Source organism: Benincasa hispida, chromosome 9 (assembly GCF_027475165.1).
Source record: "Benincasa hispida cultivar pf3 chromosome 9, pf3_genome.v1.1, whole genome shotgun sequence".
Lineage (NCBI taxonomy): Eukaryota > Viridiplantae > Streptophyta > Magnoliopsida > Cucurbitales > Cucurbitaceae > Benincasa > Benincasa hispida.
The window spans coordinates 27,372,835-27,389,537 of NC_143486.1; the positions used below are offsets into that span (position 1 = coordinate 27,372,835).

A 16,703-nucleotide genomic window follows, 5' to 3' on the forward strand; every position below is an offset into this window, starting at 1 on the left:
TTGATACATGGTGTGAATGATAGACTTAAAAGATTAATACAATTGAGGATAAAGAGATAGAAACAAATACAGAAGAGTGTCAACGTCTTGACACAGATCTGGACGGTGGATTTGCTTGCCGGCGTGTGGAGTGGATGAAGAGAAGAGCTTCCCTCTCAAGCTTGCTCGTCCGGTAGAAGTGACCTTCGTACAAAGCTTCAACGGCGGGGATCGGAAGGATTCTTGCCCTGAGACTCACCTCTCGGCCTTGTCTTTTAATTCTTCTTGGATCTACTCTGATTAGTCGCTCAACCAGTCTCTCTCTCAAATCAGTATATACACTTTTCTCTGTATTCAAGCATATCTTTTCAGTGGAATGGCCGGAGCTATTTATAGGCTTTGACTCCCTACATTGTGGTCCCCACTTTATTGTTAAGGCAATTCCTGAAATGGTGGAGTGAATATACCTTCTGTTATGTAATCAATCCCATCTGAAATGCACAACGGTCAGCTGTACACGCGTCAGAATCCTCCGCATTTGCGTTGCTCTTTACATCTTCGATCGTTTGCCCGCATGCGGTGTTGTTTTTTATTACCGTATGTGATTGAGATTACTACCATAAAATATTTAAATGGTCCACTTGGTGGGTTAATAGTTCCACATATATCACCATGAATTCATTCAAAAAATGTTGGTGATTCAGTCTCCATTTTAGCTGGTGATGGTCTAATTATCAATTTTTCTTTAAAGCAAGCATCATCTGATAATTCATTAGATTGAAGAATCTTTTGGCTCTTCAATGAGTGTCCATTTGAATTCTTAATAATTCTCCTCGCTGTCGTATGTGTGTAGCATGATCGCATAACATGAACGCAATCTTAGAAAGTGTTAGCTAAATCCTTTCACAACCTGTTCCCTTGCATACTCATTGTACTTTCGTGTTATTAACTCTTTTCTTAATTCCGCCGCTTAGATTTTATACCTTAAACAACATACCAACCAACGCATTTTTTATTTGTCTCCGAAAAAAGATATGAAATTACCATTGCATACTGTTTCCATAGTCCCTGAGTTCAACCCTAGGCTTACCAGGCAACTTAGTAGGGTTTATACTTGGATCTTGCTAAGAAAACTTGCATGCACAACGCATACACCACCATCACATTCTACACCATTATTTTATCGCATTAACCAAAAGAGGCGGCTCAGAAATAAATGCAAATCATATTATTGGGAAGAGCCAAATCTCTATAAAAGGGGATCATACCAGATTTTGTGCCTATGTATACCAGATGCTGCTCACCAACACATACTATCACAATGCATGACTCGCCATATGGAGGACATTCTAGAGGCCAACACATAGCAGTAAAGGTGTTACAAAGTGGTTATTTTTGGCCAACATTATTCAAGGACGCAAAAGACTATACGATAAAATGTGACCGGTGCCAACGCACGGGAAACATTTCATGGAAGCATATGATGCCCATGAACATCATCTTAGAATTGAAATTGTTCGACGCATAGACTTCATGGAACCATTTCCACCATCAAATGATCACAAAAACATTCTATTGACCGTCGACTACGTTTCCAAATAGGTAGAAGCGGTATCATGCATCGCAAGTGATGCGACGGTAGTCTCCAAGTTCTTAAAGAAAAATATTTTCACTCGTTTTGGCAATCCACATGCCATAATAAGTGATGAAGGCTCTCACTTTGTTAACCACATCGTTAACAATTTGCTGCTCAAATATAATATCCCCCATAAAATGGCCGCCACATACCATCCACAAACAAATGGTCAAGTTGAAGTGTCCAACAGAGAAATCAAGTTGATATTAGACAAGGTGGTAAAACCTTCACAAAAAGATTGGGCAATGAAGCTGGACGATGCCTTGTGGGCATACAAGATCGCCTATAAGACACCTATAGGCATGTCCTCGTATGTGCTGATTTTCGGAAAGGCATGTCATTTACCGCTTGAGCTGGAGCATAAAGCACTGTGGGCAGTGAAAAAACAAATTTTGACTTAAAGGCCGTAGGGGAAGCAAGGAAACTTCAGTTGGTCGAGCTTGAGGAATGGAGAACTTACGCATACAATAATGCAAAAATCTACAAGGAGCGTGCAAAGCGTTGGCATGACAAACACTTATGCGAGTAGCATCTCCAAGTCGGACAAAAGGTCTTATTATTCAATTCGCGGCTACGACTCTTTCCCAGAAAATTAAAGTCACGCTGGTTCAGACCCTTTATAATCAGAAAGGTATTCCCGCATGGCGCAGTCGAGTTATCCAATGAGGATGGGACCAACGCATTCAAAGTCAACGGGCAAAGAGTCGAAATATATCATGGAGAAGACTTGCACCGCAAGAACACCTCTGTGCACCTGAGGAATTCTGATTGAAGAAGAAGTGGGCAGTCCCGGCACAATCATGTGATTCAATTTCATCAGAGGCACAATTTTTGTGAAGTATCCTTTGAAACTTTCAATCCATGAACTTAACTCTACCTCTTTATAGCCACTATCATTTCGTTATCCTTTGCATCATTTCTATATATATACTTGCTAGCTCTGTCTTTTATTTGACCCTCTCGATGTTTTGTTTGCAACGATCGTGGTGAACGATTGCGAAGGATCTACACAAAAGATGCAACTAGTTTATTCTACCATCGCAATCAAAGAAAGCAGTTCGCCGCAAAAAAAAAAAAAAAAAAAAAAAAGGATGCGATCACAAATAATGCAAGCGACAAAGCAAATTTGGGGGTTGTATCTTTTCTTGACTTTGTCTATTCCAAATTTTGCACTGTCGCATCGCAGTTTAACTTTGATAATTTTATCATCGCATCCTCTTTAGTTGGCGCAATCATTACACATTCATTAATTTAGTAAGTCACCATATTATTTCTCTTTGCCAATTATGATTTCAATGATGAAACGCATGCCTCTGTTTTTCATCACATGTACTAGAGTCAACTTAACTTTAGGACATTCAACTCATGAAATATTTCTAAAAGTTAGTGGTCCAACAGCTTTCTTTCAAACTGACTTTTACAAAACTTCCTAAGAGCATCGCATGAATTATTTCAATCTTTCAACAATGAGGATATTGTTGCATTTAAATTTGGGGGTGGGGTAGTCATTTTCAGCCTTGCTATTTTAGGCATTCAAAAAAATAAAATAAAATAAAAAATCATAATGTTGCGATCGGATCCTACTCGTAGTTGGATGTTCGCATGACACCCGTGGGGGCAAGCCAAAACGAAGGTAGGAATCGTGATCAACGTATAAATAAAATGATCGTAACTCCGCTGCCAAATGGGCATGAGTTTAGACTGAGAAAGAGCGCCTTGCTCGTAGTTGGATGTCCGCATGACACCCATGGGGGCAAGCCAAAACGAAGGCTAAGCACTTGGATCAGCGTAAGGTCATAGAAAAAAATATATGTCTAAACTACGCAAGGATAAAAATCAGTTTAAAACACCCAAGTTGAAAAAGTTTTTTTAATGAAATAAATCACGCGATGCCCTGGAAACAAGTAAAGTCCTTCTGAAGGTTAAACTTGCGGTCCCTAAATTTTAGAAATATTTCAAGAAAAGACCTGAATAGGAATTAAGGAGATTTTAGTACATAGGATTTGAATAAGGCACCTCGAGAAATCTTGGAAAGGAGAAGGCGGCTGACTTTCTAGAGAAAATCTTTAGTTTATGCTTGAGGACAAGCATTGTTTTAAATTTGGGGTGTGATAATGGGCAGAAATGCACGTTATTACACCACAAAGATATAAAGCAATGAAGGATTGCGACGGTAAAAATATATAAAATTGCGTCCAAAAGCATTAAGTTTAGAACATTGTGATCGCATACGTCCATCGCATTAAAGCAGCTAACTTATGTATTTTGTGCAGGAAAATGCGTTGACGCAAGGCGAAATTGCGATCCAAAGAATTTAACGTCCGAGCGCATTAAGAGATTGCGACCGCAAGGCTATGCGATCATATGCGTTCGCGAAAATCTGCTCAAGAAGGTGGCCGTTAACGATCGAATCCGGATTTAGTTGGCAAGTCATTAACGACACACTATAGCAAATACACTTAACTTTTTGGTGACAAATATTCGGCGCATCAGACAAAAAATTAATGACATCCCATCAGTGCAATCATTTGAGAGAAAAATGCTCTTCACCCTGAAGCTCTATAAATACAGAAGGTCACCTTCGTTAAATAAATTTGGTTCGGTTCTATTCCAGTTGAGCCATATAGCGAGTTCACCACATAGAAGATAGTTAGTCGTTGTTCATAGTAATCTTATACTTAGAAGGCGCAGGTGAGAGAAGAGAGAAGACGCCGGAAGATTGTCCTGGTCAGTTCGAGAGAATGTCGGGGAGCATGGAAAACATAGAGAGGGCTGACTCTTGTGAAAACAAGAATATTTTTTGAGCAGGGTAGAGAAAAATAGTACAAAAGCCTTAGAAAGTAGGAAATTGCTACCAGGCTCCTTATCTTTATTTCCCATTTTCATTCTGTATTTCGATTTCATTTATAGAATGAAACCTGCATTTCTACATCTGTTCACTCTCTTTACATTACGCATGAGTAACTAAACTTTCGAATGGGTTGAGAAGCACTTAGCTAGCATGACCTAAGATCTTCATTGCATGCGATCATCTTGTCTTATGTTGCGTCTATCACCCCTTTAGAGCTACTCGAGAGAGAGAGAGAGTCTAAAGAAAGAACCTAAGACTTGAGAGAGCTATGTTAGAATCTGGACTTGAGAAAGCAAAATTAGATTTGCATAAGTAAGAGATAGAGGCTTTGAGATAAGCTCTGTTTGCTAACATGCATTGCATGCACCCTAGAAATAGGTTATGGTAATATTTGGTTGCCTTGTGTATGTGTGTGTCATTCATCATGGCATAGACAAGAATAGAAACTTAGACATAAGTCCTATAGACATCATCGCATACATCGTATGCGTTCTAAAACTAGAGCTATGTATTTGCATTGAGAGATGACTTGTTGTCGTATGTGTGTAGCATGATCGCATAATGTGAACGCAATCTTAGGAAGTGTTAGCTAAATCTCTTCTCAACCCGTTCCCTTGCATACCCATTGTACTTTCATGTTATTAACTATTTTCTCAATTCCGCCGTATAGACTTTATACCTTAAACAACATACCAACCAACGCATTGTTTTATTTGTCACTGCAAAGAGATCTGAAATTACCATCGCATACTATTTCCATAGTCCCTGAGTTTGACCCTGGGCTTACCAAGAAACTTAGTAGGATTTATAATTTGATCTTGCTAAGAAAACTTGCATGCACAACGCATACACCACCATCGCATTAATCACGCATCACCCATACAAATCAAAGAACTGTCCTCATAGGCAGAAGTTTACAAATCACTCGAGATTCAAGTCAAGTCACCTATGGTCATCATAGTGAAATGTAAGTCTCTTCTAGCAATGGTGTTATAAAGAGAGACTATTCATTTTATGTTCTGGTTTTATACAAATTTTTTGTATAGGATACCTCCATTTATATGTCTCCACATGGATGATCATGATCAAATCATTTGTAACACTTTATAACAATTATAACAGCTACAAATTAAAACGGGTCGTATTCATAGTTTACTAGGCAAACCGTTCAGGTTATCACTTAAACATGATCCACCTATAGGTCTCCACATACACATTTAAGTTACATTTAATGACCTTGGATCTTAGTTTATTGGTTTTTGGATTAATGAAAGTAAATGTCAAATAAAATACAACTTATTTTATTAAATAAATAATAAGTTTGTACAAATACAATTATAAACTACAAGAACACTAGATTTAAAGCATCATCCCTAACAATGCATGTACTTATTCCTTCAACTTTTCCTTTTAAACAAAGGGTCTAACGAGGTACACAAAGTTTTGAAAAAGTATTATGTCCTCAAAGTAGAAAGATATTTTCATGAATATATATATATTTATGTATTTTTACAAAGGTATTGTAATTAAAGTGTGGGGTGGGGGAATCGAATCTCAAACTTTCAGGTCGATAGTATGCCAACATGAGTGTAGCTCAACTGACATAGTGTTTGTACTATCGACCTTAAGGTCAGAGGTTCAATTTTCCTACTCCACACTTTAATTACAATACCTTTGAAAAAAAAAAAAAAAAAAAGCACTAATTTTTTGAAGTATCTAATAAGTCCATGAACATTTAATTTTCAGCTATGTTCACCTATACATAATGAGCTACTAAAAAAGAAGAAGAAAAATCGTCACATGATAATTTGTAATTGGACACAGATGCATACACAAAGATAAGTGCCATCGAAGATACCCCAAAGTATGTTAGAAGGTTTTTATTTGAAGATCGGTTGATAAAAGCATTCTCGTGTGTCCGGTGAATGATAAACAAACATGTATTTGGGATTAAATTAATAGAATTTAGACAAAATGACACAAGAGGTGAGTTTTTGTTTTAAGTGAAAATTAATACAACTTTGAGTTTAGAGTTGATGTTTAAATGTATATGTGTAGAACTTATAGAATCTATCTATTAATCTGAGTCTTCCGTAGAAGTAACCATTTATTCATTGAATCTTAATTTCTAACTATTTAATCAACATACTTTTAAAATTATAAATTTAATTCCTAAATTTTATGTAATAATTTAGTCTCAATAATTTAAATTAATTATAAGTTAGTACTTATTGTAAAAATATATAATCATGGTTATGTGACTACTTAATCTTCGTTGTTTATAAACACATTTGGTTCCTAATAAGTTTAATGATCTACCCGTGCAATAAAGTCTATAAAACCTTAATATTATTTTTAGTAACATGGACTGAATCTTTGAAATACATGGACCATTATTATCCGTTTGGTAACTATTTCGTTTTTTATTTTCGATTTTTAAAAATTAAACTTAATTCCTCCCCATTTTTTTACAATGATTTGCACTTTGCTTAAGTACACTTATTAAATTCTTAGCCAAGTTCTAAAACCAAAAATAGGTTTTTAAAGGTTACTTTTTTTAGTTTTTAAAATTTGGCTTGGTCTCTTAAATCATTAGTAAAAAGTAGATAACAAAGAAAGAATTTTGGAGTTGAAGGTAGTGTTTAGAAGCTTAATTTTTTTTTTTTTTTTTTAAAAAAAACAAAAACCCGTTTGATAACGATTTCGTTTTTTTCTTTTTCTAAAAAAAATTAAGCCTATAAACACTACTTCCACCTCCAAATTTCTTCATATATTATCTACTTTTTACCAATGGTTTAAAAAATCAATTAAAATTTTGAAAACTAGAAAAGTAGCTTTTAAAAATTATTTTTTATTTTTAAAATTTGGCTAAAAATTCAATAATTGTACTTAGGAAAGATGCAAACCAATATTAAAAAATTGGGAAAGAAATAAGCTTAATTTTAAAAAACAAAAATAAAAAATGAAATGATTATCCAACGAAACCTAAATTATTACAAATTTCAAATTACAAGCACTAATCCATTACAATAAGTAGTTGAGAGTTTTTTATAATGAATATCTAAACTAGAAATTGTATTAGAAAAACTTTAGTCTTTGAACTTAGTTCATAATTATTTTTTTTATAATATGACTTCACTAAAAGATAAATCAATTAAAATAAGTGAACTATAATTAGACAATTGGGTATGTATAAATATGGATGTAGTCTAAAATATGTGAACTATGATCAGACAATTAAGTAATTTAAAGAAATTAAGATCCTATTTGATAGGTATTTGGTTTTTTAAAAATCATGTGTGTTTCTTACAACAACTTTACCATAATTTCTAATTATAAACTTGAATTCTTAACTAAATTTCAAAAATAAAAGCAAAATTTCGAAGTTTACTTTTTAAAGTTTAAAAAACATGTTTTATTACACTAAATCAAGAGTTAGTATTGATAAGCTTAGTTTTCAAAAGAAACTAAAAATTTAAAATTAAATTGTTATCAAACTTTTATGTAGGCATTATAAATATGTAATATGTGAGTTTCGATTGCCGAGATTTAATTTCGACACATATATGGTAAAAAAAATAATAATAGAAAAAGCAAAGAAAAAATTTTAAATACTATTTCGGTCCTTATACTTTCAAAATGTTCATTTTTTGGTTTATTTTGATCCCCTATAATTTAAAAGTTTATTTTGATCTTGTACTTTAAATAAGTGATCATTTTGGTCCTTTTATTTTTACTTCATTTTTAAGGGAGTAAAATGATATTTTTTGAAAATTTAAGGACTAAAATGGTCACTTTTTTAAAGTATAAAGATAAAAATGAACATTTTTAAATTATAAAGACCAATTAAAAGTATAAGAATGAAAATGAACCTTTTAAAAATATGAAAATCAAGATAAACGAAAATAGATCGAAGTAGTATTTAAATAAATAAATATATATATATATATATATATATATATATATATATATATATATATATTTTAAAAAAAAGAAGTGCTTCGATATCCTCCCATATTTACAACGGTTGATTTCTGTATCCACAAACTGCGAAGGAAAATTGAGATTGAAGTATTCCAAAAACGGAGATTTCCCTTCAGCAATTGATTATCGGTACGCCATTTCTTCTCTTTCTTTAAGTCTTTCATCCAGAGAAACAAGAAAAATTAACAAGAAAGAAAACATTTGTTTTTATATAGGAAGAATTCGTATCAAGTCATACATATAGCTAATTCTTGATGATAATTTTCAATGCGCTATCACTAGAACAAATTCAACTGATTTACGTTACATCTTGCAATGTTGATACAGATTCTCAGGCAAGCCCTGTTGTTTGAAGGGCATCAATAATTTCATGCTTAGATTCCATAATTTCATTATGAACAGTTTTTTTCTCTCACTCTGTGTACATATGTATGTATGTATTTTGTTGGGGAGAGGAAAGGTTGGGCTGAAAAGTTGATTCTCATTTCAGTTGTGGATTTTTTCATTGATGATGAGTATTGAAAGAAGGATACCTCTCCCCAATAGCTTAGAATCTGGTTTGAACTCTCTGTGCTGGGTACTTTGTCCTCAGGGAGCTGATAAAATGAGTTGTAAATTACCACTGTAGTAATGAATGGGCTAACGATTTGGCCAATGGAAGAGTTTGATCTAACTTGCTTAAGTTTTTGTTGTAGGAGGAATAAGGTTTAGTAAATTGATGACCCTTAAAAACATTTGAAGTAGCTAAGGAAAGGCTTATTAGAAACGGGAAAGAATTTGACAATCCAACCAATAGGCCAAGAAATCGCTGCAATGACAATGCAAAGTCCCCACTGCCAACCATTTAGATTCACTGTATTTGCAAATTTCTTTAGGAATTCTACCATAACAACTTGTAGAACAACTGTTACTCCCACAATCCCTAGAAATAAATGATTCTTTAGGATGCCTTCAAAGACGTTCTGTTTTTCTAGTTTTCTTGAGTTGAACTCGTTAAAGATTTGGCAGAGGACAAAAGTGTTGAAGATTAGTGTATCGTTTACCTCTTCACTTACATTGAAGATATTGCTTCCTTGGAACTGGAAAATTAAGAGTATTGATATTTGGTATAAAGCTTGTGCTAATAGGTTTCTCCACATGATATTTGTTATTAGGGGCTCAGTTCTTCCCACGGGAGGCTTGTGCATTAATTCATCATTGGGTCTTTCAGTAGCAAGTGCAAGAGCACCCAATGTATCCATTATGAGATTCACCCACAATAATTGGACTGCTGTTAAGGGAACTTCTCCGGCTGATACTGCTGCTATAAAGTTAACTGTAAGAGCTGCGACATTGACTGTCAATTGAAATTGGATGAATTTTTGGATGTTGTTATATACACATCTTCCCCACCTCAAGACTGTAGCTACTGTGGTGAAGTTATCATCCAAGATAACAATGTCTGAACTCTCTTTTGCAACCTCAGTGCCCTCAATGCCCATGGAAAGTCCTATATCAGCTTCTTTTAGAGCCGGTGCATCATTTGTGCCGTCTCCAGTTACTGCTACGACATGGCCTTTCTGTTTCAAGCATTGAACCATCAAAAGTTTGTCAAATGGAGTGGATCTTGCCATCACCTTGATTTGATCAACTCTCTGCAGTCTCTCTTCACTTGAGTAGTTTCGGAATTCGGAACCTTCTATTACTTCTCCTCTGCTTGCAGTGTTGTGATCAAAATCTAGTATTCCACACTCTGTGGCTATAGCTTTTGCTGTGAAAATGTTGTCTCCTGTGATCATCTTAATGGACACTCCAGCTGATTTACATGTTTCCACGGCTTTCTTCACCCCTGGCCTACATGGATCTTTAATGCCAACTATTCCCATTAATGTATAGCCATCTTCTTTTGAGTTAGAGGCATTAGGTATGCCATTTTTTTCCTCATCTTCTGAAATTTGTCTATAAGCAAAGGCAATGCATCTTAGGCTACTTGCTGCCATTCCTTCGATTATGTTCTCAAGTTTTATTCGACTCTCAATATCCAAGGGATATGTTTTCCCATTTCTTTCAAAGTAACTTGAACACATTGAGAGGATCATCTCGGCAGCTCCTTTGCAGTGCTGATGGATTGTGTTATCAGCCAATTTTCTCACCAAAACCCCACTTCTTTTCTTCTCTGAGTTGAAGGTTTCCACATGAAGAATGGCATATGATTTTTTCAACTTCTCCATGTCCATACCAAATTCTGTAACCGCCCAAGATAGAAACGCTTTCTCAGTTGGACTACCAGAGATTTCAGTTTTGGATTCTGGTGAAGATCGATAGACACTACCAGTTGTGTTCAAGCCAACTCCTTGATTTATCAACTCACGAACAGCCTCTGCTATGGTATTGGAAGAGTTTTCTTCCTCAATGAACTCTTGGCCAAGCCAGAATTTGGTTACTTTCATTTGGTTTAATGTCAAAGTACCTGTTTTGTCAGTGCAAATCACAGTTGCTGATCCCATTGTTTCACAAGCCGATAGTTTCCTCACCATTGCCTGATCTGCCATCATTCTCTTCATAGAGTAAGCAAGTGTTAGTGTCACAGCCAATGGCAGGCCTTCAGGGATTGCAACCACCACTATGGTTACTGCAGCAGCAACTATACGAATAACTGCATTGAGCACATCATCTATGTCCGTTTTTCGACCATTGTACTCTGTGTTCCCAAAATCATCCTTTGTGTTTCCAGTGAAATAGCGTGCTAACATGACAAGAAGGACCAGCAAAGCAACTGACAAGCCTACCTGTTAAGAGAATATGAATAAATGATTAAACTTACTGTAGTCTATTAGCATTAACTTGTAGGTTTTGGTGGTGATTTAGCATAGTGAGTCATGTGCTCGAACTCTTATAATATTATTTACTTTTTGGTTGTGTGGTTTCCAAGCCCATAAATGAGGTGCAACGTAGAATATAAATAAAAAAATTAAGACTCCGTTTGGTAACCATTTGGTTTTTTGTTTTTGTTTTTGAAAATGAAGCCTATATCATCCACATTTTTTACAATGATTTGCATCTTTCTTAAGTACAATTGTTGAATTCTTAGTCAAATTCCAAAAACAAAAACTACTTTTTTTAGTTATCAAAATTTGGTTTGGTCTTTTAAACCATTGGTGAAAAGTGGATAACAAATAAAGAAATTTAAAGGTGGAAGTAATGTCCATAGACTTAGTTTTCAAAAACAAAAATAAAAAACAAAATGGTTACCAAACGGGATCTTAGTTTTTAGTTTTTTTATCTACTTTTTGCCAATGTTTTCAAAAACCAAGTCAATCTTTGAAAATTGAAAAAATTAGTTTTTATTTTTGGAATTTGACTAAAAATTTAAACTCTTTTTCTTAAAAAAGACAAAAACTATTGTAAGAAAGTGGGAAAAAGTAGGCTTAATTTTCAAAATAAAAAAATCAAATGGTTATCAAACGGGACATAAATATACTACTAGCTATCAATTTCAGATTTTGGATTTAGGGTTGATTTAACTCTACCTTTCCTATAGAAGTGGTTAATTTGTTAAGACGAACTTGCAATGGTGTTTGCTCCTCGGAATCCCGAGAGATGGAGCTCATCATCTCACCCCATGCTGTGTCCATTCCCACTGATGTCACCAGCATTTGACCATAGCCATCGACTACTTTTGTTCCAGACAGTAAGAAAGGGTTCTCTGTTGTATTGAGTTCCACATGATCGCTCTCTCCTGTCATGCTTGACTCATCCACCTGCAAAGAATGGCCACTCAAGAACAACCCATCAGCTGGAATTTGGTCCCCAAGCTTTAGAACTATGACATCTCCAACCACAATGTCAAATATGGAAACTTGTATGCGCCTTCCATCTCTTAGTACCTGTTTGAGAGAATACGAGTAAAAGATTCAATTTACTGTAACCTATCAACTTATAGCTTTTGAGTCTAATAGTAACTTAACATAGCATTAGAGTAGTAAGTTTTATATTCAAACCTACATAATGTTAAAAATATGAGTAAAAGATTAAATATACCATAGCCTATCAACTTAAGACTATGTTCATTTTGTCAACATGCACATAGCTTAATGATTAAGACTGGATACCTTCTATTGAGGTAAAAGGTTCGAATCCTTCACCAATATTTGTTGAACACTTGAGCTCAAAAAACAAAGGAAAGAAAAACAAAAACAAAAATAAAACCTACCTCCACTCTGATGTTGTTACTTATTTTTGACAACTTCTCGAATTGAACCTCCTGTCTGAAGTTACTTGTTGCAGACACAACAACTACCAATGCAACAGCAACAAATATGCTCCCTCCTTCATACCATCCTTCTTGAACTCCATGTTCTTTTATTCCAAACCCAAGCGCAAGAGCCGCACATACAAGTAAAATAAGGATGGTGGTGTCCTTGAAAGCTTCCACTACAAAATGAAAGAAACTCTTCGGAGGCCGCTTGTGGTAAGTGTTAGAACCGAATACTTGACGCCGTTCATTCATGACATCACCATTGTCCTTGATTCCATTCTCCGGATTCGTTCCAAGAGAAGCTGCAATTGTTGCAGCGTCTCCAAGCTCATGATAAGCTTCTTTATCTTTGTTCTTCACCATTTGAATCAGCTTTTTCTGATCATCTTTGGTGCAGATTATTTGTTCCACATAAGAATCTTCCTGCAAGTTCTCAAAGTTGAGTAAATTGTAATGGCCATTTCTTTTGGTCACTGCAAGAGAAAGCATGGCCCGGATTGAATATATTGCTGCAAAGGCAAATCTCCATCTCCTTCGAGCTGTGCTGATGTTGAGAAGCAAAATCTCATGGCAAGTAGATTCGTATTTTCTCATGCTTATTGCTGCTTTCTTCTTTCCGCAATGCCAAAAGTCTAATCTTGTGGCTTTAGGAAACCTTATATATAAGACATTTTGCAGGTTGATAAACGAAGACTTTAGAAGCAGTAATGTTTCTAGTCAAATCTAATTTATTTAGCTCAAATAAAAATCAAACAAACGTACATCAATGATTATTATACTCAAATTTTGGGTACAATAAATCTTGAGAGATAAACTCAAGATGGTATGACTTGTATCACAATCTTCCCAGAATTTTGTTCTGTAATTCTTTGATTTCTTTGATTCAAATTTTCAAATAAACTTGGAAAAGGAAGCAAAGTTTGTGTTTTATAGATTGAAAATTAGATTTTGGAAAGTTCCCATACAAATACAGTAAGAACAAACAGATTTGAATGTAGCTTGATATTGATATTATATTACAAACGTGGGGATTAGAAAAAGGTTAGTCAAAGTGGTGGGGCTGAGAAACATTGCGTTACGCAATTGAAAAATGTATTCGCACATTTATACATATGGTCACTTTAGTTTTGGGGTATTATTTCTCTAAAACTTCATTTATATCAATTCTCTTCTTCTTATGATATGGGACGTCTATACTTGGGATCTAAAAGTGTGTTAACTCAAGCCTAGTTCAATGTATGGCGTTTAACCAAAAGGAAAGGATCAATTGGCAATATATAAGTTGACCATTCTTTTAGTACAAGTAGAGCATAAGGGTTTTGATAGTCCGAACTTCAAGAAAAAGGATAACTATCAATTATCGTCGAACTATCTTCATTTTGACATAATTTAAGTTAATTGAAATGTTTATTTTGGCTCCAAATTTTTAAGTTTGTTTGAATTTGGTTGATTCTGATACATGAACTTTTTAGAAAAACAATCATTCTAATCCTAACATTTTTTTTTTTTTAAATTGAACAAACCGATAAGGTGACTTTAAGTATAAATATTAACATATTAATATGTGGATGTGTTTGTACCACATACATTGAAGACTCTCTTTGATGAACACATACCAGGTAGCAAGATAATGTAAAAACACATCTCATATACCTAAAATTTCAGAAAATGAGAGATTTAAGCATTAGTTTATATAATAAAAGAGAGTGAGAGAGAAACCCTAAATTCAAAATTTATATGAAATTGATTTGTGTAAAAAATGGAGAAAATTCTAATATTAGGCACTAGATATATATATAGTTAGTGGATCTTGTACATTTGGATACCTTATCTCTATACATTCCACTCTCATCACACACATAAAAGAAAAATTAAAATATTTAAAAAAGTAAAAAGAATTTATCACATGACAAATTATGATTTGATAATGTTGTGGGGTATATAAGGATATTTCTTAAATACTACTATTGTGGCAACCAATGAAAAACTTTTCGTACTATCATAATATTAGAAATTTTCTCAAAGACGGGTGTTATCTGGATGACTTTAATTATTTTTCTTTTTTAAAAATATGTTGATCACACGAGTCAAAGTAGTATGAAAATTTTTCTATATTGCTATAGTACTTCGAAATTTTTCCCTCGAGAAAGTGGCAGCACGTTTTGGTTGATTATTTATGGTTGTTGGCACGAAAAGTAAGCTTAAAAGGACAAAAAAAATCATTTTTTTTTCAATAAAAACAAGACATTTTAAAGTACCAAGTAATTTCCGACCACGGGCATGAATAAGATAAAAGAGGAGACAAGAAAAAGAAAAAAGCAACAAGCAATTAATTTAATTTACTTTATATTTTTGGTTGCCGTCATGGAAATTTCCTAGCGTCTTCCTCATTCGCTTTCTTTATATTCATCGGTCATAAATCAAAATAAACATGCATCTTTCTTTTGACCTTTTTTTTTTCCTTTTCATTTGTAACGAAGAATTTCAATTATTAAACGGATCATAATTTAGTAAATAAGATATCATTATTATTTCAAAAATTGATGGTTTAATCTATCGCTCTAATAATTGTTTACCTCAAAAGAAAAAGAATTTTGAATGTGTCTAATAGGTTCCTAAAAATTTAATTTTGTTTCTAACATATTATTGAACTTTCAATTTCATATCAAATGAATCCCTGAAAAATTCAAACTTCGTACAAATTAATTGGTTTATTAGATAAAAATTTGAATTTTATCTGATAAATCTCTAAAGTTTCAATTTTGTGTTCATTAGATCCGTGAATTGTAAAACATCTAAAGTTCAGGTTAAAATTTGTAATGACAAAAGTTCAATGACTAAATTTGTAAATTAACAAAATAAAGATCTATATAACAATCGTTGTTTAGATCAAACCAACCATCTCCATCGATAACTACTATTTTTTCTAATAATGTTCAACAAGATATTAAAGTTGAATTTCTTCAACAATATATATATATTAAAGTTGAATGTGTTATGCATTTACATTTTTTTCTAATGTTTATAGTCCATTTTGGCCATTGATTTGTATATATTTATTTTATTGGTTTGTCTATTTTTAAACGTTCTATTTGGGTTGGTAAACTTTGTGTAAAAAAATCATTTTAAATCGTTGGATTTGTTAAAACCAGTTCTTTGATGGGTTTTTTTTCTTTCTTTTTCTAATTTTTTCCGGTTGGTTTGTGCACAAATTGTTTTGCAAGTTGATCCTTTGAGGACACAAATCAGACAAGTTGTTGTCTTTGAGCAACATGTTCAACAAATGAAATTAAATGATAGTCAATTTCACTAGACATAAAATTAGATTGACGGATGAAAATATGTAGCACTAATGTTGTCGGGCAACAAAAAAAGAGAAGTGCTAAAGGGAATAATAGCTCACAATTCCGTGAAGTACCAAAGTAACCCAAATAATTTAAGATGTATTGTTATGGTAATCTTAGACTAAAAGGTAAAGTTGTTAGAATAACGAAATGGAAGCAATCGAGACAAGATGGCAATGAACGAATGAGCAAATAATACATAGAGGATGGAATGAACCTAGGGAGAAGGGTTGACAAAGTCGAATCTACTTGGTTGGTCTTGGTCAAGGTTTAGGCTGAAGTCGAATCTACTTGGTCGGCCTTGGTCAAGATTGATGCTGAGCCCATTGAATCATGCATCTCATACATGATTCAACACAATACGGGTCTAGAATGGAAGGTTGACTTGACCCAAAACCAAATCATCTTAGTTGGCCTAAACCCAAACCCAAACCGAGGTCAAAGCCACGAATCACATGCTTCTCGTGTGATGTAATCCAATAAAGAAAGATAAGAGTTCTGGAGCAATGGAGAAACCCTAGATATAAAAGGATTAGGCCATCCAACCTTATAAATAAGGAAGGAGACGGACGAGTGAGGTTAGCTCTCCACTAGAAAGTCTATAACGAACTTCTTCTTTGGACTTGCTAACTTAAGCATTGGAGTATCATGACCTACACCACATCGTTGTGC

The 16,703-nt window shown here is 34.0% G+C and overlaps 1 protein-coding gene and 1 long non-coding RNA gene across 2 annotated transcripts; one reads left to right on the plus strand and one right to left on the minus strand.

Moving 5' to 3' along the window:
* Nucleotides 1-8,464: 8,464 nt before the first annotated feature.
* LOC150033714 (uncharacterized) lies at nt 8,465-13,615 on the plus strand. Its single transcript, XR_016532546.1, has 3 exons — nt 8,465-8,579; nt 12,717-12,900; nt 13,085-13,615. It is a non-coding gene; the product is annotated as an uncharacterized LOC150033714 (long non-coding RNA).
* On the minus strand, nt 8,633-13,281 carry LOC120086457 (calcium-transporting ATPase 12, plasma membrane-type-like). The gene is made up of 3 exons (XM_039043129.1): nt 12,643-13,281; nt 11,960-12,316; nt 8,633-11,218 (listed from the first exon to the last, which is right to left on the minus strand). The coding sequence occupies exons 1-3, from the start codon at nt 13,279-13,281 to the stop codon at nt 9,176-9,178; spliced, it is 3,039 nt and encodes a 1,012-aa protein (XP_038899057.1). The 3' UTR covers nt 8,633-9,175.
* Nucleotides 13,616-16,703: the final 3,088 nt, after the last annotated feature.